The sequence below is a fragment of the Phyllostomus hastatus genome, unplaced genomic scaffold (genome assembly GCF_019186645.2).
Source record: "Phyllostomus hastatus isolate PE091 unplaced genomic scaffold, TTU_PhHast_1.1 phas_contig_948, whole genome shotgun sequence".
Lineage (NCBI taxonomy): Eukaryota > Metazoa > Chordata > Mammalia > Chiroptera > Phyllostomidae > Phyllostomus > Phyllostomus hastatus.
This window is the reverse complement of record NW_025333993.1, coordinates 4,751,277-4,776,721: the sequence shown is the minus strand read 5'-3', so window position 1 is coordinate 4,776,721 and position 25,445 is coordinate 4,751,277. Positions and strand designations below refer to the sequence as shown.

The 25,445-nt window shown below is 51.7% G+C and overlaps 1 protein-coding gene across 3 annotated transcripts in view; it reads left to right on the top strand.

Annotated features, from left to right (window-relative positions):
• The window catches only part of IGSF5 (immunoglobulin superfamily member 5), a 37,526-nt gene extending 12,545 nt beyond the window's left edge, over positions 1 to 24,981 (top strand). The window contains exons 4-9 of one of the 3 annotated variants that reach the window (XM_045852501.1): positions 2,616 to 2,915; positions 10,523 to 10,663; positions 13,493 to 13,517; positions 16,986 to 17,086; positions 18,567 to 18,640; positions 23,960 to 24,981. In XM_045852501.1, the coding sequence (XP_045708457.1) occupies positions 2,616 to 2,915; positions 10,523 to 10,663; positions 13,493 to 13,517; positions 16,986 to 17,086; positions 18,567 to 18,640; positions 23,960 to 24,055 (737 nt within the window). In that variant the 3' untranslated portion in view covers positions 24,056 to 24,981. The remainder of the gene's footprint in view (positions 1 to 2,615; positions 2,916 to 10,522; positions 10,664 to 13,492; positions 13,518 to 16,985; positions 17,087 to 18,566; positions 18,641 to 23,959) is intronic. The other 2 variants (XM_045852503.1, XM_045852502.1) reach the window with 2 other exon arrangements.
• Positions 24,982 to 25,445: the final 464 nt, after the last annotated feature.

Below are 25,445 nucleotides of genomic sequence, written 5' to 3'. Positions count from 1 at the left end.
CGCTGTTCATGGCGCCAAATGCGTAAATCCACGTGGTTTTGTAGCATCTCTTCCCAAAGCTGCAAATCTGTAAAAATATTCACATATTTTTATATGTGAATAACGAATGTAGCTTTTTGTTTTAGAAGAAATAGAAGGGCAAACACCTTGGGAAGTTAAAATTGTTCCCAGCCAAGGTCCCGAGGAAGGACCCCGCAGAATAGGACAGAACTTGGTCCGAATGTCACTTTGTTCTTAGAGGAACAAATGCTCTCTGAGCAGCAGGGTCTCCCTCAAGGGAGAAGAATTTTGAAAAAAAGAGGAAACATCCAATATACCTTGGATATACCCGCATTATCCAAAGATCGTTTTGTTCTCTTCAAGTATCAACGAGAACAATAAAGGGAACTTACATAGTTCCATAGTGAGCCACCCCAAAATCTATGTAACATGTTGTGGCTACCACCTTACACAATGTGCCCTTCTCCTGGCTGACCTTCTGGAAAGCCGGTGGGAAGAGCTGAATCACCAATACACACAGAGAAGAAAATGCTGTATTCGGATCACAGCATGTGCCCGAGCCACCAGGTAGCCGCACGCCAGCCTCTCGCCCTCTCGTGTGAGGAGGGCCGATTTCTCCTGTTGTTGACTGAGGCAATACCACTGCTCTGGGTTTCCGTCGTCTTAAACCTCTTTGACCAATGAAACAAGGAGCAAACCAAACCAAGAACTCTTTGGCCTTAAGGGACAAATCTGGTGCCCTCCCACTGTGGCGGGTGCTGTCATCCTTGAGCTGGTGACCGTGCTTTGCCCCCTCCAAGAGACTCTGCAGGCAAAGGATGATGGGAAAGCTGACATTTCTGGGTGAGCAGGGCTTTCCCAGTGCAGGTCCAGTTCAGTCTCGGCTGGGAATCCCCAGGTGCCCCCCTGAGCCCGTCAAGGGGATCTGTGAGGTCCTGACACTTTTCAGGACAGTACTAAGGTGTTAGTGGCCATTCCCACTCTCAGTTCCCACGTGTGAATGAGGGGCTGTCCACCGCACCCTGGAGACGTCTGCACAACTCAGTGGGCCAGTGGTGTGCAAGGGACTGATGTGTGAGCAAGAACAGAGCCATCGCAAGGGCCAGACAGAGCAATGGATTTGTAACCTACCAGACAGCGAATGTTTCTCTACATGGTTTCCGTTTCTACAGGGACACTGGCCTTCAAGAAGCCACCACTTGTCAAGTGTTGGTGTAGTATCAAATGATACCCGTGGTTCTCTGAAAAGCCCGTGAAAGGCTCCTCACTCTTCCAGCTCTGCAGCTCTGTGAAGTCAGATTTTTTTAAAAAGATTTATTTATTTATTTTTAGAGAGGGAAGGGAGGGAGAAAGAGAGAGAGAGAGAGAGAAACATCAATGTGCGGTTTGCTGGGGGCTGTGGCCTGCAACCCAGGCATGTTGCCCTGGCTGGGAATCGAACCTGCGACGCTTTGGTTCGCAGCCCGCACTCAATGCACTGAGCTACGCCAGCCAGGGCTCAGATTTTTTAAAAATCACCTTTAAATGAAGCAATATATGGCAACAGATTGAATACAGAAGGAGATATGAGAAATCCAGCCAGAGGTGAAAGAGATTTGCATAAACATAAAACAATATTGCTCTTCTGACTAATTAATTTTGGTTTGAGATACAGGTATTTTCATAAAAATATGAATCTATATTTACTATGAATTGGATTATTGCTATTTTTGAATATCTAAAAGGAAATGATTCTAATTGCAAACATGGTAAGTCTCCATAGACATAACCCACACAAATGAGAGGCGTCTGGAGTCCGCAGTGGTTTGTAAGAGTGTAGGAGGTGTGGAAACCTGAGGACTGAAAACTAGTAGTTCAGTCAAATCCCCTCGTGCCCAGGGAGAACACAGCCTGAAATTCTCAGGGACTTGCGCAGGCGGATGCCAGCTCTGTGGGGGAGCCAGGACTGTGGGCAGAGGTTTTGATTCTCAGTCCGGTGTTCTTCCCATTATACCACACCGCTGGGGGTGTTGACGTTGTAATTGGCACATGGCCGTGCGCTGTGTCCTGGGAGGCTGTGTCTGCAGCGGGACCCCGTGGGTGGTGACACCGGCAGCACCGGGGGTGCTTTCGGACGCGTTGCCAACGGCGTGGACGCTGGCACGTGCGAGACGTCCTCGGCGACGACTTTTCAACAGTCTGTCTGGGCAATATATTCTGATACGTGATTGAGGGTGGTTACTCCTGGAATTCTATTGGATTTGATTTGGATTCATTGCCCTTTTTGTTTGGGCTCCTGGGTGGCCCAGGGTGACTTTTTAGGGATTGTGGAGTCCCTGTGGCAGGCACGGGGGCCCTCCCTTTCCCATATAATCCATATCCCCCTGGGTCCTGATTTTTATTCATTTCCCTGGAACGACATCTTTTCCGGTGAGCCACCCCACCTTTCCCCGTGGGCCTGGGAAGTGCAAATACAGACCCAGGCACCCCCTGGACGAAGGTTTCCCCCTGCAGACACGGCCGACTGGGGCCTGGGGAGGTGGCGCTCGCGCAACGCGAACTGAAAAATGAAATGAAGCGCCTGGGAGGTGAGGGGCGTGGCCTTTCCTTCAGAATGTCTCTCTTTTCTTCTTCAGTTGTGGGCAAGCTGCTCACCCCCAGTGACAGTCTTGTAGTCACTGAGGACGAGCCTTGTAATGTGACTTGCCGTGCGGTGGGCTGGACGCCGCTCCCCGACCTTTCCTGGGAGATCGGTGCCCCCGTGAGTCACTGGAGCTACCACTCCGTGCCGGAGCCGGACGACCCCCAGAGCGCCCTGAGCCTCCTGGCCCTGACGCCGCAGGGCAACGGGACGGTGACGTGCGTGGCCAACATGAAGGGGCTGCAAGCCCGCGATTCCCTCACGATAAATCTTACCGTGGTCCCGCCTGCCCTGGGTAAGTGAAGACTTTCTGCTTTATGAAAAGTCTGTTATTACCGCATGCCTATTTTTCTGTGTGCTGCTGCCGAGGCTCCCTGTCCAGGAAAACCGCCCGCCGACCTTGATCTCAGGGCGGGGTGGTGACAGAGACAAACTGCTTCCAGTGCCCGCTCGGTGGCCCTGCCATGCCGCTTGATTTGCAAATCTCATCCCCTGGCATTTCTCCTTTCCTCCTCACGTGGGAAAATCAGTGAGAATCTTGACAATTAGTAGCATGAAACTGCATCAGGTTCAGAGATAAATACTTGAATTCAATGTTTTTTTTTTTTCTTTTCTCAGCTTTTATTCATTATTCTGAGGTGATCCCTTCCTGGGCCAATAAGGAGAAAGCTCTCATAATATTTTAGGAGAGTGTGTGGGTCCTCTCAGATTCCTTCCAATCTTAGTGAAATGATAAGGTTTCATTTTTTTTTTACCCAACAAATCTGTGCGTTTCAAAGTACCAAGTCGAAGTAGGTTTTTTAATGGGGTTAAATAACATAAATTGAAAGTTTAAGTCCCAAAGGCACTTGTTGCAGGGTCTTTGGACAGGAAAAATGCTAACCATACACCTTCGCCAGGTTTGCAGAGCCGGCCTGGGCCCGAGTCGGCCGGGATGGAGGAGAAAACATGGAACTCGGGGGCTGGAGATGGACTTGAACCCCTTCGTGTTACACAAGAGCCGGGAGAGGGAGGCAGAGGGGTGCCGCTCTTTGTTGGGTGGGACAGGGGCTGCCGCCGAGGGGCTGGGAAGCCGGGACGAGCTTCTCTCTTGGTCCAAGGCGTGTCCTCGTGTGAAAACTCCCTTCCCTACGGACGTTCAGAGTTCAGAGCAAAGCTGCAGCTGCAGTGAGGTGATGATGATGATGGTGATGGCGATCGTAGCAGTGATGATAATAGTCATCAGCGCTGCATAGCTCCTACTCACTAGGGACATTTGTAAATGTCTCAGATATTAACCAAACGGAGCCCTCTGAGCGGATGCTGCCCTTCCTGTGGTAAAGGCGCGGTGACAGGGACACGGTGTGGTTCGGCACCTGCCCGCGTCCCTAGAGCTACGAATGGCAGGCAGTGACCCTGCCAGTCTGGCTTTGGAGTCTGCTCCCCTGTCAACTCGGCCCCGCACTTGGAGCAGCCCCTTGGAGGTCGGGGGTGTGTCCCGGGGCCGATGACAGCAAGTGTGAGTGGGGGCTCAACGAGAGAAGGGGACCGTGTTCCAGCTCCAGGGTCTGGACGTCTGGAGTCAGGGTGTCGGCAGGGTCGGCTCCTTTCGTGGTCTTCGAGGGAGCACCTGCTCCCTCCCCCCTGCCCTACCCCCCACCCAGCTTCTGGGGTCGCTGGCCTTTTGGGTCCCTTGGCCTGTAGCAGCATCAGCCCGAGCTCTGTCTTCATCTGCAGGCGGCATTCTCCCTGTGTGCTTGTCTGTGCCCGGAAGTCCCTTTTGTTTTTAGAAGGACACTGGTCATATCAGGTCAGGACCGGCTGCCCATTCTACACCCAGCCTGACCTCACTGACCTCAGCTAAACTGCAGCTTCCATACTCCCTTCCCAAATACGGCCACATGCTGAAGTTCCAGAAGTCAGCTCTTGCACACGGATTTGGGGACACAGCCCATCCCATAGCAGATGGTGTCCCTGTGAGCCTCGGAAGACCCGTTCAGGGCCCGACTGTCGTCTGCCGAGCCGTTCTGTGCTTGCCCTGCAGGGTTGCCCCCTTTACCCCCCAATGTCAGGCCTTTGCATCTATCTCCAACCCAGATGCCCCAGGGATGAGGTGAACCACAGAAATGAAAGCATGAGCGAGTATGTGTCGGGGCGGAGATGGAGCGCAGGGAACCAGAGAGCACGCCCCGCCCAGGAGTGTTGCAGCATCAGCTCCAGCTGGTGCCATCAGTGGGACTGGGGACCCAAGGCCGCCAGACCTTTGACCTGACTCTGGTGTGCCCCAGGGTTTTTGAGGGCCGAGGACACAGAAACTGGTGTTTCCTTGATGTTAAGTCAAGGTCAACTTATTTTAGCTTATTCCACTGGAAGGCATTTAGCTTCTTCCCCAGCAAGACTACATAAAGAGAGGAAGCTAGAATTCAACTAGCTTGCTTTTTCTCTTCCAGCTTATTATTTTGAAACTTAAACGCCCCAGAAAAATTTCAAGAATAGTGCAATGAATATCAATGCATGTTTATCTACATACAGCACATGTTAACAGTTTGTCATTTTGCTTGTCTTTTTAAACTTTTATTTATTTTTTAAATGAACCATTTGAAAGTTAGTTGGAGAGGGTATGACTCTTTACCCCTAAGTTCCTCAGCGTGTGCTTCAGAGGAATAAGGTCATTCTGTGTGACCCGGATGGAGCGGGCAGCTGGGGAGTTTAACACTGACACAGTGTTGTTGTACAATACTCAGTCCACACGCGCATTCCCCCAGTTGTCCTTCGTGGCCCTGTTCTCCCCCAAACCACTGGCCAGCCTGACACCGACGTCACCCTTGGTCTGTTGGTAGGTCTTCCTCAGTCTCTTTCAATTTCCGACGGCTCGCCCAGCTCTTTTGTCTTTCCCGATGTAAACCTTCTTAAAAACTCATTTTTGCAAGATGCCCTTCAATACAGATTTGTCCGAGTTTTTCCAGCACAGTTAGATTTAGGCTAAATATGTTTGCCGCGACCCAGGGAGGTCATGTGGGGGCACGATGCCGGCTTTCTCCGCCGTTGGTAGCAATTCTGATCATTTGGTTAAGGTGAGTCCCCGACTTCCTTCCTTGTAAAGATACCCTTTGCCTTTGTGATTAATCCATAATCTACAAATACTGTGTGAATGTCTTCTTTCTCAACACTCTTTCACTTGCTAGCTTTTCCATTCCTCAATAAGTCACTGCCTGAATCAATTATTGACTGATGGTCACAAGGCTGATTTTTCTGGTTCCATCATTTTTCTGTAATTTATCAGTTGGCATTCTTCTGTACAGAGAAGACTTCCTTCTCTTTCTCTTCCTTTCAAAAAAAACACACAACAATTTTAGTAAGGGCTCCTTTTCATTCAATACGCTGTTATGTGCTCCTGTCCTTATTTATTCCGATGCCTGGATTGCTCCATAGTCCGCCCGTGGGAATTCCTTCCAGCTGGTTGGTGTCCTCGGGACAGGTTCCTGTTCCTTTCTGAGCACCTGGCCCAAGAAGATGCTCCAAACCCCCAGAGCCTCTCCCCGGTCCCAGCCCACAGCCTGCCAGTCTCCAGTGAGCCAACCAACCCGGCTTGCGTTAAGCTATTTAAGTATGATGGAGTGTGGCCTGGGCTTGGGATAGAAAGATTTTAACAGTCCCATTGGCACCAAATGGAATGGAATCAGCGGATTAATCCCCACACCTTCACAAGGCGATAATGCAGGTCTGATGGATGAAGCCCACGGAAACGGATTTGGGAGATTAGCTGGCCCGCAACGTTCTTCTTTTGGAGGAGAAGGGCACGGCCCCCCCCCACCCCCCCCACCACGGTGCCCCCGACCGGGTTGAGTCCCTCTTAGACGAGGCCCAGTGAAGTGAGCAGCCTCCGTCACGGCAGCTGGAGTCCCGGCTGCCTCACGGAGGAGAGCGCAGCGGGCGCCTTGCAGTGAGTCTCCCTTTATTGGACTCATTTGGAAAAGGCTAATTTGTTTCTAAATTATTCATCAAGATCCGGAGCAGCTGGTGGCGGCTGGCTGCGTGTGGTGTGTTTTATGTAAGTTTTAGTAGTAGCTGAGGACCTCGTTACAGCCTCTGCCGGTGGAGCTGCAGACTAGAAGCCTTCCAGGAGCTCGCCAAGTTCACGGAGAGCCCGGGAGGAAGGAGGCTGCGCCCGTTCCGGCTCCTCCCGGAATCAGACGAACGCCAGTGCTGACACCCAGTTCCAACAAATGCAAGGAGTTCATGTTCACTTCCCGAAGGATGCCTTTGTAAACCATTGAAAGGAGAGAGCCCATGGCAGTGTCAGAAGTCTAATTCTTTCAAGCAAAAACTTGTGCGAAGCACTTATTGATTTTTTTTTAAAGGAAAGCATATGAAAAGGGCCAAGGCCAATGCTTTCTTAAAAAAAATCGATTTTTTTTTTCGATTCCAGAAGTGCTTTGAGCTTCAAGCACTGCAGACACATATCCAGCTGAAATTCCAGTCAACTTCCCCCACCCCCCCGCCCCCCCGTCTGCCCACTGGGCGGTTTTCTCCTCCTGGAGCGGACCCGCTGTGAGATGTGAGCCCAGAGCAACCTTCGTGGGACGCACGGGCACCTGGTCGAATGCAGCGACTCCTCGCCATAGTCTCAGCTTCGTGACAAGTGGCAATTCCCAGGACAGACTAGCGTGGCCGGAGTGACAGTCCCGAGTTGGAGCTCTGGCGCTAGCTTTGTGACTTTGGGCAAGTCACTGCCCCACCTTTGGGCTCCGTTTTCTTGCCTGTAAAACACACGGGAGACCAAACGGGCAGGAGCTCTCTCTCCTGCTGCCTGTTCCTGGGGAGCTTCAACATATAAGCGTCCACCCCCCGAGGTTCTGCGTTAACTGGTCTGTGTGGAACCTGGGAATTAGCATTTTTTTAAAAAAGCCAAATGACTTTACCGGGCAGTCAGGATTGGGGACCACTGAACTGGAACCTCTCAGAGTCCTCCCCTCCCAACCCAGCCTCATCCGATGCTGCTAATCAGCCAGACTGGGACCTCAGACAGCCCAGACTCAGGCGCCGGCTTGCCTGTTTCCTCGCTCTGTGACTTTGGGTGTGTTAGTGAACCTCTCTGGGCTTCGGTCTTCTCACCTGTACACCTGAGATAACCATACCGACCTTCTAGGGCTGTCGCTGGTGTGAGCAGTAATCGGGGTCCAGTGTCTAAAGTGCTGAGGACAGGCCCTGCCTCAGGGCACGTGGGACAGCCGAGTGAGTGACTGTCCTTGATCGGATGGATTCAGAGGTCTGTGTCCCCTCCCGTCAGCACAGGGGCGGGCTTTGCACCTGCTGGCGGTGACATTCAGCCTTCACCCAGGTGATTTCGAGAAGTCGTGTGTGCCCTTTCAAAACTCCGAGCGTTCCCGTGAGAGCGTCTGGGAAATACTATTTTCCCTTTCTTCGCAGATGGGAAAAGGGCAGTCTCCCAGCTGAGACTGACGTCACACAGCGAACTCAGTGACACCGCCCTAACAGGCACGCAGCCGCGGGAGGGGCTGCAGGGAGGGAGGCCAGCCGTGTGGGGCTGGGAGATAATCTTCCTTAGTCACTATCTCACTGTCCGTGCTTACTCAGGCACAGCACACCCGCCTCCCCAGCACTGACTCACCCCGCCCACGCCCTCCACTGTGGGCACGCGGCGGGGGGCAGTGCCCACCTGGACTGCCCATTTCCCGGGGGGCCCCGGGCTGTAGCTTCATCAGGAGGATCATTCCACAGTGGACACGATACTCGGCAGAATGGAAAGACATATGTCAAGCCCCTGGGTTTCCTGTTCTGAGCGCCCTTGACCGAAGGGACTTGACCGGTCCCTTTGCCCCAAGGGTCTCATCTGCCAGAGAAAGGGGTTGGATTGAGGATGAGATCACGCCAAGAGTCTGTGTTTTCCGTCCATTGTCATGACATTTGACGTATCAATATATGGCCACTATTTAGTTGTCTATCAACCCGCTGTACGTGTGTTCATTTACAAAGTTAGTTTCCTACTAAAAAAATCCATGATCTATGGGCATATGTGTGTACATGTATTTGTCATGGCTGATAAATGGAAACATTATTATTAAAATAAGAAAGGTTCGTCTGTGTAGCCCTGGTGCCGTATCACATACACCTCCGCATGGCCCGCACACCATGCTTTTCTTTGGGCGCCACTGCCGTGGAGGGAGAGCGTCGGGCTCTCCTAGGCGTGAGGCTCAGGACGGAGGTCCGAACCCCAAAGGGGTGTGGTCACAGAACAGAAAGTGAAAGAAGGAGCCATGGGTACCAGGTGCCATTTTGGGGAGAGAGTTTGGGGCTCTTAGGGCAGTGCCGGCGTCCCTTGGCTGAACCTGGTAGTTGAATTAAGAGACCACCCGCTCCCTTCCTTGATTCGGTCACCAGCCCCCGCGAGGCGGCCCTTCCCTGTCTGTAAACAGGTCCTCCCTGAGGGGAAGAGGCTGGCTGAGTGTGTGTGATCGCGTGGAGACAAAGGTGACCGCGTCAGCGCTGGGTTGACAGGAGCGTGGCGCGCTGATAGCTTTCTGCAGCAGGGGCGGAGTGGTTCAGTAAGTCAACGGGTGTGTTGACTTGGTCCAGGGTGAACTGTACGCCTTTCCGTTGGATCTTAAGCCAGACCTTAATGTTGAACCCCAGCTGGCTCCCTGACTACAGGCGCTCCTAATCTTTTCAAACCTCAGTCTTGAACCTGTGCATCGCACCTTAGGGTGCTTGACACTCTTGCACGTATCTCTGGAGTCTCTGAACAGCCTGGGGGAGGGGCAGGGATTGTTACGGGCGAGTGAGTCAGAGGCCAAAGGGAGCACAGGTAAACAGTGGCCATGCGATGTCCATGGTGCCATGCACACGAAGCCCCAAGCCCACCCTATGGAAGCTTCACTGATTTTTAAGCAAACCTTATCTTCTTCCCTAGGAAGTCTGTTTTTAATATTTTCTAATGACTAACATCTAATGGAACACATGCACTTACACTGAGATACCGCCCAGGCACTCAGGATTGAGCAGCAGCCTTTACTGAAATAGCAATTCACATGTAAACAGATGAATTTAAATGTGGTTTGACTTCACCATGGCTCAGCTTGGTGTGGTGGTGGTGGGGGGGGTGGGGTCAAGGTTCTTTGGAACATTGGTGCAGTTCCCATGGTGCATGGCTAGGTGGCGCTGCCCAACAGGACCCTCGTTAATAAAGGCCCTGTTTAGAATTTGGGGCACTGGAGCCCTTGAAATGTGGCCGGTGCGTCTGAGGCTCTGAGCATCCAACTGTATATACTTTTAATTAACTTAAACTTGAATTTAGATAGCCACATGACGGTGCGTTGGACGGCTCTGGCTAAGGCACGGCTGTCACAAATCAAGTTGACTTTCCATCCCTCCTTCCTTCCCTCCCCACGCCCTTCCACTGCCCGGGTGCCCTGCCCGCTCAGCCTCTCTCCCGCCCCAGCTCCGTGAGGCCTGGGCAACACAAGAGGGCGAAGTGGACTAAGGTGGTGCCCGCAGAGCCAAGGGAAGAGCAATTGCTGTGTGAAAAATGAATTCATGGGTGGGGAAGGGGTGGCCCCGAGGGGAGGCTTTGGTACCAGGTTCCCTCAGGAGGGACCCTCCCCCAATTTGGCCTCATTTCCTCCCGGCGTGGAAAGGCCATTAACTGGCGGGCACTTGGGCTGTGTTACCAAACAGGTATTCACGGGCGGCCGTAAGCATAGCCATGGAAGACACTGCCCAGAATTGGACACTGAAGCAAAGGGAAGAAGTCAGCGCACGACCTTGAGCTGCAACAGACCAGAGGGTCACAATATCGCTGCAAAACACAGTCTAGCCTGTGGAGTGGCTGAACCAGGCATGACAGGCCCCAGACAGCGGCCAGCTCCACTAAAATGTTTCTCTTTCCCTCTCCCGACCTCACAGGCAGTGTCGACACAGCAGGTGCCGCGTTGCCTACCTGGGCCATAGTCCTCCTCGCAGTGTCGCTTTCCTTGCTTTTCATCCTGATCATTGTTCTGATTATAATCTTCTGCTGCTGCTGTGTCTCCAGGAAACAGGAAAAAGGTAAAATTTTTTTGTTCCTATGGATTTGCATGTATTTTTAATGTTTGGTACAAGCAGCTGAAGTTCATGAGCTCATCAGCTCTTTCCAAAAGGACATTGGCTTTCGGGTGCTTGAAAGGAAGTGTGTGAAAGTCTCAGCGTGGGGGGCAAACTTTCTTCAAGAAGAGAGCATTTCCTTTGGGGCCTGATGTGGGCCCCCTCCCCACCCTGCCCCCAGGAGGACAGGTCTTCAAGCTTTTGAGAAGGTGATGAGCCGGCACCTTTATCACCTAAGACACTGACTCTGTGATTTTTTGTGCACCTTTGCAAGGATATAAGGCTCTTTCGAACTGTCATCTAGGTGCTGTGTTTTTTCTAGCACAACACCTACCCATTTGAACACGTTATAAGATTGTTCCCTATTTTGTAGAATTCCAAGTCTTCCTTTGTAAGTGAATGTTGATGTAGTGGTGGAAAGAAAAAAAGAAGGCCTCCTGTTAACAGAAAGAGTACAACTAAAATGAATAAAAATGATTTCGCGTTTCTTCTGAATGAGGTCTTCTGAGCTCCTTCAAGACCTATGAGAGCAGTGGCCTGGTTTGGGGGTCCGGCGCCACACTGGGGTGGGCTTGTTGTAGAGTTTGGCAGTTTGCGACGTCGGAAACAATCGCTTCTTTGGCGTGTGGATGGCGCAGGACTTTCCGAGCGCCAAAGGGCATGTCCATCCTTGTCTTTGTCTCCTCAGACCTTCAATTACTTCTGTTTGAACATTTTCTGCAATTAAGTTATTTACCTTAAAAGTTGGAATTTCGATGTTGGTGTACTTGCATCTTTACTTTTATTAATGCTGTCATTGAATGTGCACTGTGTGTGTGTGTGTGTGTGTGTGTGTGTGCGCCAGGCACCGGGTTAAGTAAACGTTTTACACAAAATGCACCTCTCAGTGAAATATTCCGTGCAAAGAGCGTGGTCTAGCCTCAGCTCTCGCGTGAGTTGGTGTGTGATTTGGGCGCTGATTCTGTGACATAACTTTATTCCCTAGGAAATAAAAATTAAAGATCATGAATCTCTGTTGGCCCAGATTTGATGGGACTTTGCTTTTACTGGGGGGTTACCCTCGATGCCACAGATGAATCACTCAAGTAAAATAGATGGCAGTTTAAATGGAAACGATTGGATAATGTACACTTTAGTTCAGAAGGGACTGGGATTAGTCAGTGCTGTCAGATGACTGTTGCCCGCCCTGGCTGTTGCGGCAGAGCTGGAGAATATTCCGGTTGCTTGGATTCTGCTTCTCACAGGCTCTTGTCTGCTCCACTCGAGCCTGGTAAGAAGGACCCCATAGGGTGTGCAGAAGCATGCTTCTCTGATTCTTAGCTTCCTCGTTTACAGAATAGGAATAAGTACCACCCTGTAAGTTGGTTGTGAGAATTCCATAAACTGATAATATGTTAAGTGCTTCTGTGATCCACCCTAGAATCGATCTTTTGTTCAACTTTGAGATTAAAAACCCACGTAAGAGTGAGCTGTTTTGTGACAGGCGCAGGCTGTGAGGGTCTGTGAGAGCCTCCTTCCAAGGCCCGCCCCCACCGGGTGTCACTCACTCGGACACGCACTTCACCCTGATATGAAGTAAAGGAGCTGGTCAGGTTCTGGATGTCCCCAAGACCATCATTTCCATGCTTACAAATATTATACGTCAAGTTTTTTTTTTTTTTCAAAAGTATCTCTGACGTTCTGCTTTGCTGGCGCCTGGAGAATTCTGTGCCCTGACTGGGGACGAGGGAGGGCGGCGAGGACCCCACCCAGTGGGCCTGCGGGCCTCGGGGTCACAGCTCCTGGAGCAGGGGGACCGAGCGCCCATCTCCTGCAACCGGTCCTGGTGGGTGCACCAGCGACAATCCCTTCATACCGGAGGGAGGCCGGGCAGCCTCTCTCCTTCCCATGAGATCCCCCCTGAGGTTCAGTTTTGGGTGTGAACGAGTGGACGTTATTAGAACTGGAAATGGGTAACAGCACTATCTTAAACCAAAAAGGAAAATGACTGCTTTTTAGATCTCGTGCAACTCCGCGACTAGAAGGCCTAGACAGGGCGGCGGGACTGCAAGGGACACTGGCTGCAGAGACAGACGGTGGGACTGCTGCGTGTCTGTTACTTCTCATTGTCAAGGCCTCTGTTTCCTCCCATCCGAGAGCCCACTGAGTGGAAACATTAGCAATTTGATGACAGCCTTTGGGGGGAGGGTGGACACGCCGGTATGGATCCACACCTCTGGTACATATTCATTGAACATGTATCTTAGAATTACAGAAATACGGTGCTTATCAGCCGTATAATTCCTCATCTGTTAAAAATACGGTAATGCTAATATAGTGGTGTCTAGTGTAGCCTGCGAAAAATATGGTCACACTAACGCCTACCTCTGGGCTGTTGTGGTGATTAAATGAGATAATACCGCGCCCAGTGCTGGCATGGGGCTGGCCCACGGCAGGTACGCACTGAGTGAGTGACAGCAGACACAGGCAGAAGAGCGCCCCTTGAGGTGAATGGATGTCATTACAGTCTCATCAGTCGCATTCGGGATTCTTCCCTAAGTCCTTCTTTGGAACCTCCCACACTTCAGGCACTCGGGGGTGATTTACATTAATGACAGTAAATGACGAATTCTACTTTCCTTATGCTTAGAAGTCGTTTGATAATTCTGTGTGTGGGGGGGACTTAATACCTACTGGGTCACCAATACTCAGTAATGTATTAACATTAGGGGGAGGTCCATACAAATGGATGAGATTTTATTTTCAGAATAAATGTCCTGATTTTGCTGATGTGATTTTTTTCTTTTTTTGCAGAATCCAGTTATCAAAGTGAAGTAAGGTAAGTTCAAGTCACATCTATTTTCTGAAAAACAAGCAAACTCACCCCCCCCCCCAACCGAAGGATTTCAGGGTTCTGTTACTCAAAAGGAAGCACCGGAAGGGGACAGCTCCGAAACACACCCACGCCATCACAGGCTCAAGTGGCTCGTTGGGTGCGGAGCACCCAAGGCGGGCGGTTACCGTCCGCCTGTGATGGTTCCTGGCTCACTGGGGAAAACCGAGAGTTTCTTCCCGGTGCCTGGCATTTGCAGCTCTTTCCACAAGGGGGCACTGTGCACCGTGACCATGGTCCCTCCTGCTTTGAGTCAAGGCTGGGGGTGGAGGGCCGTTTCAAGGGTGTTGGAGAACCAGGCAGAGGTTTTGCTGGAGTTTCTGGGGCGGTGGAAACAGTGGGACTAGCTGGATGGGGTGCGAAGGCACAGGACGCTGACCAGGCAGACAAACCAGGCGGCGGGGAGGGCCCGAGACTTCCGGCCACTCCTACAGCTGTCCGGGAGTAGCTGCAAACACTTTTCAGGTAACTGTGAAGGACTTTACAATCATACCATAGCCAGTGCGTGTCTGCAATATTTACATAATGATAAATGTACTAAGGGGAGGGATCTGTAGATAGCCGTGGATTTGTGGGGGTGTTGTAACAACACCGCATCTAGTTGTCAGTAGTTTATTGCATGTGTTTTCAGATGCTGTGATTGTCAAATAGCCTTAGGCTACACGTGGTGAATGAAGATGCGTCATCGAGTGTAACGGAATCTACCCCTTCGCTCTCGGACCCCACGCCCTCCCTGGGGACGGGGGTGTCGTGAGAAAGGTGGCCGCCCCTTCACTGAGGGCCCCACAAAACGGCGACCTGAAAATACGCCTCTTTGGGGGCCAGACTTAGGGCGAGAGGACAGGAAGGGAAAGTGACCCCGGTCGCTGGTCCGGCATTTCTCTAGACGGCTGTCCTTGTACGGCAGCCTGGGTTCTGCGGCTCACTGTCACTGACTGTGCAGCGTGTTTCATTTCTAGTCGCTGGGATACTAGGTGACTTCAGTGCCTAGCTTCAGTGACTGACAGCTAGGCAGGACGACGGGAGGCGATCATCAGCATAACAACAGCAGCAGCAGTGAATATGGCAGCGGTAGCGATGCTAATAGCTCGTGTGTTCTGAGTGTTCCACACTGGGTGGAGAGAAGTTCCATCTCCCTTAATTCTCCCCTCGATTTTATGAGGCTGTTTTCCCTTCTTGTGGATGGAGAGACTGAGGGGTAGGTGCAGAGGGATTGAGTGTTGTTGTGCCAGGTATCGCCCTTCCAGAGGGTGGACGGGTCAGGACGTGAGCTGGGCTGTTCCGCCCCTGGGCCTGAGCCCTCGTCCATGGTGCCAGCTGCTAGCAGACATCACAGACACAACACCCCCCCCCCCATAGTTTTCTATAGCATCAATGCACGTTTATTTTAGAAAAAATTAAAAAACAAAAGTAGGTAATGATATTAAAGGTAGGAAGGAAATGATTTTAAAGTTACCCGTAATTCTCTTGTCCAGAAGGAATGATTGTTACCTAAGTGTGCATAAACTTACACAGGTAGGTCCACACAGACACACACATACACACGTTTTGAGAAATGTGGATTATAACATATGTTATTTTATAGCCTACGCTTCTCACTTGACATTATTTTGAGGATGATTTCTGCTAACAAATCCCTCCCTAGGACATTTGTGTTTCTTTTGCCTAATAAAGTATCTTACTGAAATATACTGTAAGTGCAGGAAAGTGCACAAATTGTGGGTGTGTAGCTGGACTGATGCTCACGAAGCCGGTGCGCGTGGGCCTTGAATGCCACACCCAGGACAGGAGCACTCCCAGGTGCCCAGGCAACCCCCTCCGGCCCAACCTGGCCACTGCCTTCCTTCCTCAAAGGTCTTCTGCCACCCACCCCCACATGCCCAGAGTCTGGCCTCAGACACTTCGTAGAAGTGAGATCGTATCGTGTGTCCTCATTCGTGTGGGTCTTCCTGAGCTTCCCGCCGAGAGACGGCCCATCCGCCGACGATGGTGGAGATTGTTTATCGTTATATCATGCTACCTTCGGGCAGATGGGCAGTTCGTTTTCCCATCTTATTTAAGTGGGCACCTGGGTGGTTTGCAGGTTGCGTCCATGATGCACTCAGCTGCACCGAGTTTCAAGTGCCTTTCGGTGACGTGTGCAGAACGTGTTCCACGCAGCGGTGCGTGGAAGCTGCGTTGGAGGGTGGGCACTGTGCAGCTGCAGCCGACCCTGCCGCCCAGTTTTCCGAAGTAGGTGGGGCAGTGACTCTCCCGGCAGCGGCGCGTGGGCGTTCTCGCCTGCAGTCATTTCCCCAGGTGGCGTGGGATTCCACCGCAGGGATGTGTTTATTTGGCTAGTCCCCTACGGTGGGGCACGGAGGTTGCTTGCAGTTTTTGCTACTGTGACTGGCTCATGAATGAGCATTCCACCAAGTACAGTGATCCCTCACCCGTCTTGGGAGTTACGTTCCAGAGACCCCCGTGATAGGTGAAAATCCACGAAGTAGCAGCGTTATATTTATTTTATTATTTATATATATTTTAAGGCTTTATAAACCCTTCCCACACTCCTATAAACCTTTCCCACTCTCTTATTAACCTTTCCCACACTCTTATAAACACTTCATATGCTCTTAAACACTTTCTATACTCTTGAACCTACGTAATTTTAACAACATATAAAATGCTGTATGGGTTCTTACCAGTGAAGTATACAGTCGTCCCTTGCTATATTGTGGTTCACTTATTGCAGCTTCACTGTATACAGTGAATCTTACAGTAAATCTTTGCACGTATCTTAGATTATTCCCCTGTAATAAATTCTTAGTGGTCAAATGTGAATATTTAAAAGTCTTTGGCCATCCATTGCCACGCTTCCTGCCCCTGGGAAGCTGCAGGGATTGTTGCTTTGTTTTAGAGGTCACACACTTTTTCTATGAGGGGTCAGAGAGCGAGCATTTGTGGTGCTGTGGGCCACATGCTCTCTGTCACAGCTGCTCAGCTCTGCTGCTGCGCCAGGAAAGCAGCCATAGACAACATGGAAGCAGACAGGCGCGGTTGAGTTTCAATAAAACTTTATTTATAAAGCAGGTGGTGGGCCAGATTTGGCCCGAGGGCTGTGGCTTGTCAGCGCTGCTTTATTTGGTCACTGCTGTCAGAGACCTGAGTCCTGACTTGGGAGTGGAGTCCACGGACCTGTCATGCTAACGCTCTGTCTCTCTCTCCCCATCACGGGAGTGTGTGAGCGCACAGGCTGCCGCCAGCCTCGTGGGTGGCTGGGAGTGCCCGTCCCGAGCCTCACACCCCGCAGAGCCAGCAGCCGAGCTGTGGCCTGTGGTCAGCTCCATGTGTGAGCATGTTCTGGGCGGAGCAGGGTGAACGAAAGATCCATCGCCATTAACACTTGGTTTTTAAAAAATGGTCTGATTCTAGGAACTCTCCAAATGTGAAGGCAAACAAGGAAACTCTTGAGCCAAAGTTCAGAGGCGGAAATGAAAACTATGGATACAGTTTGGACGAGCAGAAGACCAAACGTGAGTGGATGGATGCGTGGGGCCGGAGAAAGACCTGGGAATGCTGGGAAGGGTTGGGGGTCAGGGGTGCTCACCCAACCCCAGCTCCTCCACGAGGAGGGTGACTCCTTTCTGGGTGATTTTTAGGAGAAGGAGAAACTCCAGAACTGGGGATGTGCCAGCATTAGACCGACAGCCAAAAACCCACCTAGTTTGTCTGACATGTGAAAATAAAGGGATGTGGAAACTTAAGTGTTTTTATAAATAAAAATTGTCCATACATTTTCTTTCTCTGAAGCCTTCTACCTTATAAAGTGTGTGAGGAGGCATTTTAGTGCACGGAGGGCACCCCCCCCCGCCCCCGGAACCTCGGCTGGGTCCGCGGGGCACCGGAGCTCGGCCTGTCCCCGGTCGCCTTCGCAGGGCGCGGGGGCATGTTGACCGACGCAGCCCAGTTGCGAAGGGACTTTTTGTGTCTTCTCAGTGTCCTGTGTCGAGAGGATACATCCTCAGGGAGGATGCATCCTTCTCGGAGGGCACAGTCACTAGGAAGAGGCAGGGGCAGGGTTTGAACCGGGGTCCTTGTTTAAGGCAGAAAAAATGACTGCTTAGCGGAGCAGGGGAGGGAGACCTGGCCCTAATAAGCCATGTCGCAAAACACATTCCCCAGAGGGATTTTTAGTTAATCGATTCTTGCTGAGAGGCCTGAAAATCACTTTTTTTTGGACTAAAATGAGAGCAATTCTCAGCAGCCCATTCTTTTTCCCTTTGCCATGGCTGCCTCCCCTGGACGGTCCACGCTGCAGCTGCACACGCCCGAGGCTTCCACGCAGCGTGGGCTGTCCCCTCTGATAATGCGGTCTCAGCTTCTTGCAAAATTTCCTGTGAGCGAGTACGTATTCGTTCGTACTTGGAGCCATTAATCAAGCAGCTTGCCCGGGATCACGGCCCAGACCAAACCACGCTGCTTCTTTTTTGCCCGTCTGTCCACTCTGTGTGGGTTTATTTCCCTCCGTCAGCAGGGAACGCCGCAGATCCATCGTGTCTCTGGGTGAGACGGACATGTCGAGAAAGGAACTGATTTCGAGTCTGGTTACCATACTTTTTTAAAAAAAATTTTATTTATTTATTTTTAGAGAGGGAAGGGAGGGAGAAAGAGAGAGAGAAACATCAATGTGCGGTTGCTGGGGGTCATGGCCTGCAACCCAGGCATGTACCCTGACTGGGAATCGAACCTGCGACACTTTGGTTCGCAGCCCGCGCTCAATCTACTGAGCTACGCCAGCCAGGGCTTGGTTACCATACTTTTATTTCATTAGAAAACCTATGTTCTAAAAGTACGTAACCTGGAGGCAACTTTAAAACCAGTCTGTTTGTGGTTAAGGATTCCTCTACACTGGGGTGCTCTGGTAAAACCAGCGCACCTCCTTACATGTCGGAAGCATTGGACGGTATAGCCTGGTTCGTCACGTGTGACTCCAAGGTCATTCCTCTGTTGCAGAGCCTGCCTCTCTCCCTCGGGAGCTTCACGATGCCAGCGTTCTCCAACGGCAGCGCAGCGGGCAAGCTCAGCAGGTGATTTACACTGTTTTCCCTTTTTTTTTTTTTTTGCCATTGAAAAACCCTGGCCTTGTGACTGTGGGTGAATGAGGGAGAACGTGGCCCTGGCACCCCTTCAGGTCAGCTGATCACCCTGGAGGGAACTGGGACAGGGCATCTCTTGTCCTTTGTAGTGGGTCTGGGGGGAAAGACCAGAAGTTTTAGTTGGGGCTTGTAGATCTTGAGGTGTCTGTTAGACATCCGCACAGGGGTGTCGGGTGTGCAGTGGGGTGCACGAGCCTGGGGTTCCCAGGAGGGCCCACATGCAGATGCTGTTGGCTGTTGGGCAGATTCAGATGGGTGGCGTCCTTCTAAGGGAAGTCCACTTAAAGGAAACAGGACCCATGAGTCCACAGTATGTTGATTTTCTGACACAGAGTCCGTGTGGTTGTCGCACGTGAATGCATTAAGAGTTTATACGCAGGAAATATGATTCTTTTTGTCCAAAATCTCACTAGGCAAACTATATGTCACCAGCGCCATTTTCTGACCTGCAGAAAAGCAGCTTTAACTGAGAAGTCCATTTTTATTACACTCTCCTGGAACCGGGTTCCCTCCAGCGCGCTGGCTCGGGCCCCTGGCCCTGTGCTGCAGGGGAGGCGCCAGTAGCCTGCGGTCCTACCGCAGAGACAGGACTCTCGCAGCCCCCCACCTGAGCATTCATTCACCTGAGCTCCCGGGCACCTCCAGGCTGTACTAGCGCCCCCTGCTGTCGGGATTCAGCTCAGTCCGTACATCTTGCCTGTGATGTGGGCCTCACAGGCCTTCAGGGGAAGGGGACGCTCTGACAGGTGTCCAGCCGTGTGTCGGGAGGGCCTCAGGGATGCTGTTGGTGGCAGCCCAGGTGGCCAGGCGGGAAGACGTACTCGAGATCTGTGGCTCAAGAGAGGATGGTGGGCCCACGTGACAGATGGTGAGTTCAAGGTACTTCCTCAGGCTGGTGTCAGGGGAATGCTGAGCTCAAGCCCTTCCCAGCTACGCCGCTGTCTTCTGGTGCATGAGTCTGGCGCTGGGAGGGGTGACTGCAGAGATGCCGCAGGTTCCTTGGCGAAGGCCTGGCCTCTGGACTAACAGGTGGCTGGGAAAGGGACTCACTGCCAGCCACCAGGCTGTGAAGAATGTCGCCTGTCAACCCCCCGGCCTGGACCTGAGTGGGGGCGATCGTGGGGTGATGAAGGGGCACCCTCCCACCCAACTCTGTCGTGACCTTGTGGTGACCTTTCCCTGTCAGGTGTCTTTCCAGTAGACAAGCCAACATGCTCAGGCCTGGCCTGAGCGGGGGCGGGGCAGGCGGTAGGGGGAGGAACTTCAGAAGAGGGTCCTGCCAGCTGATTCGCCTTGAGGTATAGATGAGGGCAAAGGGGAACTCTAGATGCGTTTGGACGCGGGACTGGAGAGTGACGTTTCAGGGCTCTGAGTGGACGCTGCTTCAGCTTCAAGTGTTGTTCGGAAGATGCACAGGGAGAGAAACTTAAGACGTTTCTGCCACTTAAACACGGAACCAGCTAAATAATCTATTGGTGGAAAAAGAACAGCGGCCGTCCTGCTGGGCCCAGAGGGCCGGGGACACACACACACGTCTGAGCTCCATGAAGTGTGTGTAAGGCCCTCGGGGAGCCGTGCGTCTTGGCCCTGAGCTCCGGGTCCCTCAGGAACAGGCAGGACGCAGGGCAGGGGAACTGAGTTTCATCTGGGCTAGAAACGTTCAGAGGGTTTTCAACCAGTTGGATTTTTTTTTTTTACTTAGTGTGGGGACCTTAGGGCAAGCAGTTCAGAAGAGGTTGGTCTTAGATCGCCAACCAAAGGGGGCCTTTGAGGGACGGGCCCAGGCACTGCGTGCAGGTGCCCGTATGGGGAACTTGGCCTTGAGCTGGTTTGCATGGAGCACCGATAGGAAAGGGCCAGGCCTGGCCTAGGAGCATGGTAGCTCCTTTCTGTGTCCTTGGCCCAAAGAGAACACAGCCCTGCATGCGATTGACTGGCCTTTGTGGCTTTTGGGAGGCTCCGGTTCTTGGTCCCCCCCTGTGGACCCCCTGGCTCGGTAGAGTTGGGCAGGCAGCCTGAGCACCTGTGTTCTAGACCCACCTGCGGTGGCTCTGACGGGAGGCTAGGTTTAAGGGTCACTGGTTATGGTTTAGCAAGACGGAAGTGCAGGGTTGTTGGGACGCAGGGTGGGCCGTTGCCAAAGATCAGCTTGTCTCGCTCGTGACGTTACACCAGCCAGTCATCACCCTTCGCTCGGCCCAAGGCATGCATGGTGCCCGTGCTACCTCCACGGCAGAGGGGGCGGGGTAGACCCCTCCCTGGGTGGACGGTGCCGTACTGTTGCTGGAATCGTGTGGACCCCTCTGGAAGTAGAGGAGGGGGCAGACACTGAGCCCCTTGGGATGCGACCACAGCCAGTTTGGGGCTAAGTATGGGGCACTGAGGGGCGGGCAGTGTTTCTGGGTTACTCTCCCTCTTGCCTTGAACACCACTTCCTGTCCTACCCAGTGCTCCACACACCTGTGTCCACACACCTGTGTCCACACACCTGCGCCTCTACGGCTGCGTCCTCATCCCGTGTCCCCGGGCATGATATTCACTTCACTCTCCACCGAACAGTCACTGAAACGGGAGACTGGGGTTTTAACGCTGCGGGAAGGGGAGGAGACCCATTTGCCGCTGCACCAGCTCCCCATAGCTCTTGCCCCTTCGACACCCTTTCCGAGAAGTCCCAGAGCGCCATAGGCCCACGCTGCCACGGGAAAGATCAAGACGGGGTTGATTTGGAGGGGAACCTCTTTTCTTTGCATCCCTAGTTGCCCCTTGATGCTTTCAGTGCTGACAGTCCTTAGAGGACAGGACAATGTCTCTGGGATGGTGTCACTGGGGACAGCATCTGTAGTGCTGGAGGTTTGACCGCAGAAGGCAGCCACCGTGGCCTGAAGCTACAGGGTCGGCGGCTGGTGTAGGTCAGGTCTGTGGGGTGACGCTGGGTCACGTACCGTGGGAAGAGGCACCTGCTGGCTGCGTGGAGGCCCCTCCTTTGCTCGCCCCACCTCTCAGCCCACTCGCTGGCCAGGTCTCCCCTGGCCGTGACATTGCTTATCAGAGGCTGAGAGGGCGCAGTCCTTGCTCCTGTCTCTATGTGGTGAGAATGGGGATGTGTTTCCTGTACCTGGATCCCGAAGAATGGTCCCCACACCTGGAGGGGCGCCTCACACCCACAGACACGTGCACTCAGGTGCCCTGCTGGCGTGGCCGTGGGTCTCAGTACAGGGAGACTCTAGGTACTCAGGGCTGCTGGTTCAAGTGCAAACTCCTGAGCCTCTTTCCAACTTTCTGGGTCCGACTGTGGGAAACCGGGCCAACCAACGGGTATTTTTGCCACCTGCCCTGTGGGTGATGTGCTTGGAGGAAAATATTTGGTTGCTCAGTGTGAAAACATACCATGCGTATAGCCGCAGTGTTACAACTGCAGATTTGTTTCTAGGGAAAAACCATGTCCTAGATCTGGGGGTTGTCTTAGAACTGTGCGTTTGGAATGACTGGAGTTTCACGAACCCGCAGCCCCGAGCTTGCCATCAAGCGCAGGGAAGAATTTGCGATGCTTGTGGGGTGCCGTGAGGGGTGTCAGGTGGAAAGTCTCAACAGAGTCCGAGGATCTGGGGAACCCCTTTAAAACCTCCTGGTTTTGGATGCGTCCGCAGGTGCACTTCATGCAGTGTGAGTGAGAGAAACAGGGTTTTAGGCTGCAGAGACCCCAGACCACTCACATTACACTGTAGGGAGGTTTAGAAGGAAAATAAAACCCGAGAGACTGATCTCCAAAACTGACACCAAAGCAGGACACGTTTCTACCCTGGTCATTTCTGTTCCGACTGAATCTGTGGTTCTAACACTGACATTATTTTCCAGACAAGAGCTTCTGCTGGTGAAGTATAGTGAACTCAGGGGTAACCTCCCATAAAGCACATTGGGACAAACCCAATGGATACAACTAGAAATTCTTATCAAAAAACCACAGTTGATGAGAAAGGCAAGCGCCTTTTATTTTTATCTGAAGCCATGTGGTTTGGAAATGTTTTGCATCTTTTTTTTAAAGATTTTATTTATTTTTTATTTTTAGAGAGGGAAGGGAGGGAGAGAGAGAGAAACATCAATGTGTGGTTGCTGGGGGTCATGGCCTGCAACCCAGGCATGTGCCCTGACTGGGAATCGAACCTGCGACACTTTGGTTCGCAGCCCGCGCTCAATCCACTGAGCTACGCCAGCCAGGGCGCATCTTGATGAATATTTAAAACAAACAACCCTCACCCCACTACCCCCTTCTTTCCAGGCCCCTGTTGACCGTAGTAGTCAGTCCAGTTTCTGGTTATTCTCTGTTCTGTCAGTTTGGGGGGTGAGCGCTGGGGACAACTGGAGCCTGGGTCAGGTCTTCCCCGTTTGTCATGCCCCTGTTGAGATCGATGTAAACAAAGTCTTGATAAATTTAGCAAACAGCCATGCACTTGTGCAACCAGCAGGGGAAACAAAGGGAAGACGGCCGAGAGGGGGTCTTGGAGGCCTGGTCCGGGCGGAAGCACAACCCCACAGCACGTGGCTGAGGAAGCCCCACCAGCTCCCCAGGTCTGTGCAACAGGGTCTCAATAACTGGGGACCAGGAGCCAGAGTGGGCCTGAGACTCAGTGCCATCCCATCGCCGCGTGAATCATTCATGGCGGCCCCCTGCATTATTTAAGACGTTAAGGGCAGCCACGCTGCCCTGGAATCTGAGCTGTGGTTCTCGGGACTGGCAGGAAAGCGCGTCGCGTGTATTGTAATGGGCAGCACCCCAGGACAGGCCGTGGCACCTCTGGAGGGGTACGTGGGTTGTGTGGGATGATGCTTCAGCAGGAGAACGGCCAAGACCGCCCGCCCGCCTTCCTGATAGGAGCCCGATGCGTGGCCTACATGGAGTGAGACCCTCGATTTTACCCCTCTCTTTCAGAAGACGTGTGTTATTAAGGTTAGAAAGAGTTTCTATTTTCATTCAGAAGCTAGAGTTTCCATTGGAAAGCTGAAAGGCAAAAACAGCGTGTCTTTGCAGCAGTGTGCTGCATCTTAACACATATCGATTCTTGGAGCTGGGTCACTCTTCAGGGCCTGACCTTGGGACGTTTCCGGAGTGCGTGTTACTGAAAACACTTACGCAATTTGTGTTCCTCTCCGCGCCCTCGTTTTATCTCATCTGACGCGTGGCGCTTTCCGCGTAAGCATGCCTTGTACAGCCATCTCACCCGATTTAATCAGACCTCTTCCCTTTGTTCCCAGGGACCCGATCACCAGCAGCCGGCCCCGACAAGCCGCCCGCAGGTGACCTTGTTCATGGCCGGCCCCAAACAGGTCAGGAATGTGACGTTGGTGTAGGGAAGATGTGGCCCGTGGCCCATGACCTGTGTCATGACGAGGTCGGCGCCGCCCTCTGCTGTCCTGAGGCCCCGGCTCCGCCAGCGTCCCCTGGAAGAGGTGATGCTGGAATCCTCGAATAAAGTGTCTCTCAGACGGAGAAGGACTGCTTTTCCCAGCTTCCAAAGTAGAATTCCACTTTTACTGTGTTTCAAGATTTCAGTTAATTCCGTCAAGTTACTCACTAAGAGCTACAAGTTGATCGCGGTCATGTGTCTCGTCACTGCACACTCCTGCTTGCCGGTCTAAGAAATGGTAGTGGAATCTGTATCCTACCGTGACTTCAGACGTGTTGCCTTGCATCACATGGAGATTCTATTTATGTATGTGTCGTATGTGGGCATTATTGCGTCTCATCAGTGAAAGAAGAAGACAACAATGGAGATGTCAGACATCTCAGGTTGCCTGGAGAATCAGAACTCATGGGTTAAAAATACGATTAAATTCCGCAACTGCTGCATACCTGGAGAAATATCTCATTGTTGGGGTATTTCCGTGAAGGTATTCGTTTTTCCGGGCCCCTTGTTAGGCTGCTCCTGTGTCCTCAGACGACGTACATGTGGATTATTCTCCGTGGAGACTAGAGTTCACATGCCAGAACGCCGGGATGGAACTGGAAAGGAGCAATGTCTTCTTTAATAAATAAAAGAGGAAACACAGAAGACTTCTGTTGCTTCTCTCAAGTCTTTGCTTTTCATGCACTTCGTTTACAGGATCACAGAGTTGAGGAATCAAGCACTTTCTTTTTTTTTCATTGAAAAAAATTTAAATATGACATAGTGATTCAGTACTATACTTTTTCTCATTGTCTTGTTGTTTATTAATACTTTTTTTGTGTAGGATTCAGTCTGGGTTCATACATCATATTAAATTATTGTATTTCTTAAGTCTCTCCTATTTTATTTTTCAGTTATTGTTGACATAACGATATTATATTAGTTTCAGGTGTATGACAATAGTGTTAGACATTTATGTACCTTGTTAAGTGATCACCCCAATAAGTGTAGCACCCATCTGGTACCACACTTAGTAATTACAATATTACAATATGTTGTATTTCACATCCTTGGGACTATTTTCGTAACCGGTAATTTGTTCTCTTCAGTCCCTTTCACCTTTTTCCACCCCCAGGAACCAAGCGTTCTCTAAGGAGCAAATAGGGCGTGTCTGTAAAAACAAAATCACATTCACGTCAGTCTCTGACTGCTGTGCCTTGCCCCATTTAAAGTTCACATGAGTGTTGTTACAGAGGATGAAATTGCTGCCTGTTCATATATATATATATATATATATATATATATATATATATATATATTTAAAGATTTTATTTATTTATTTTTAGAGAAGGAAG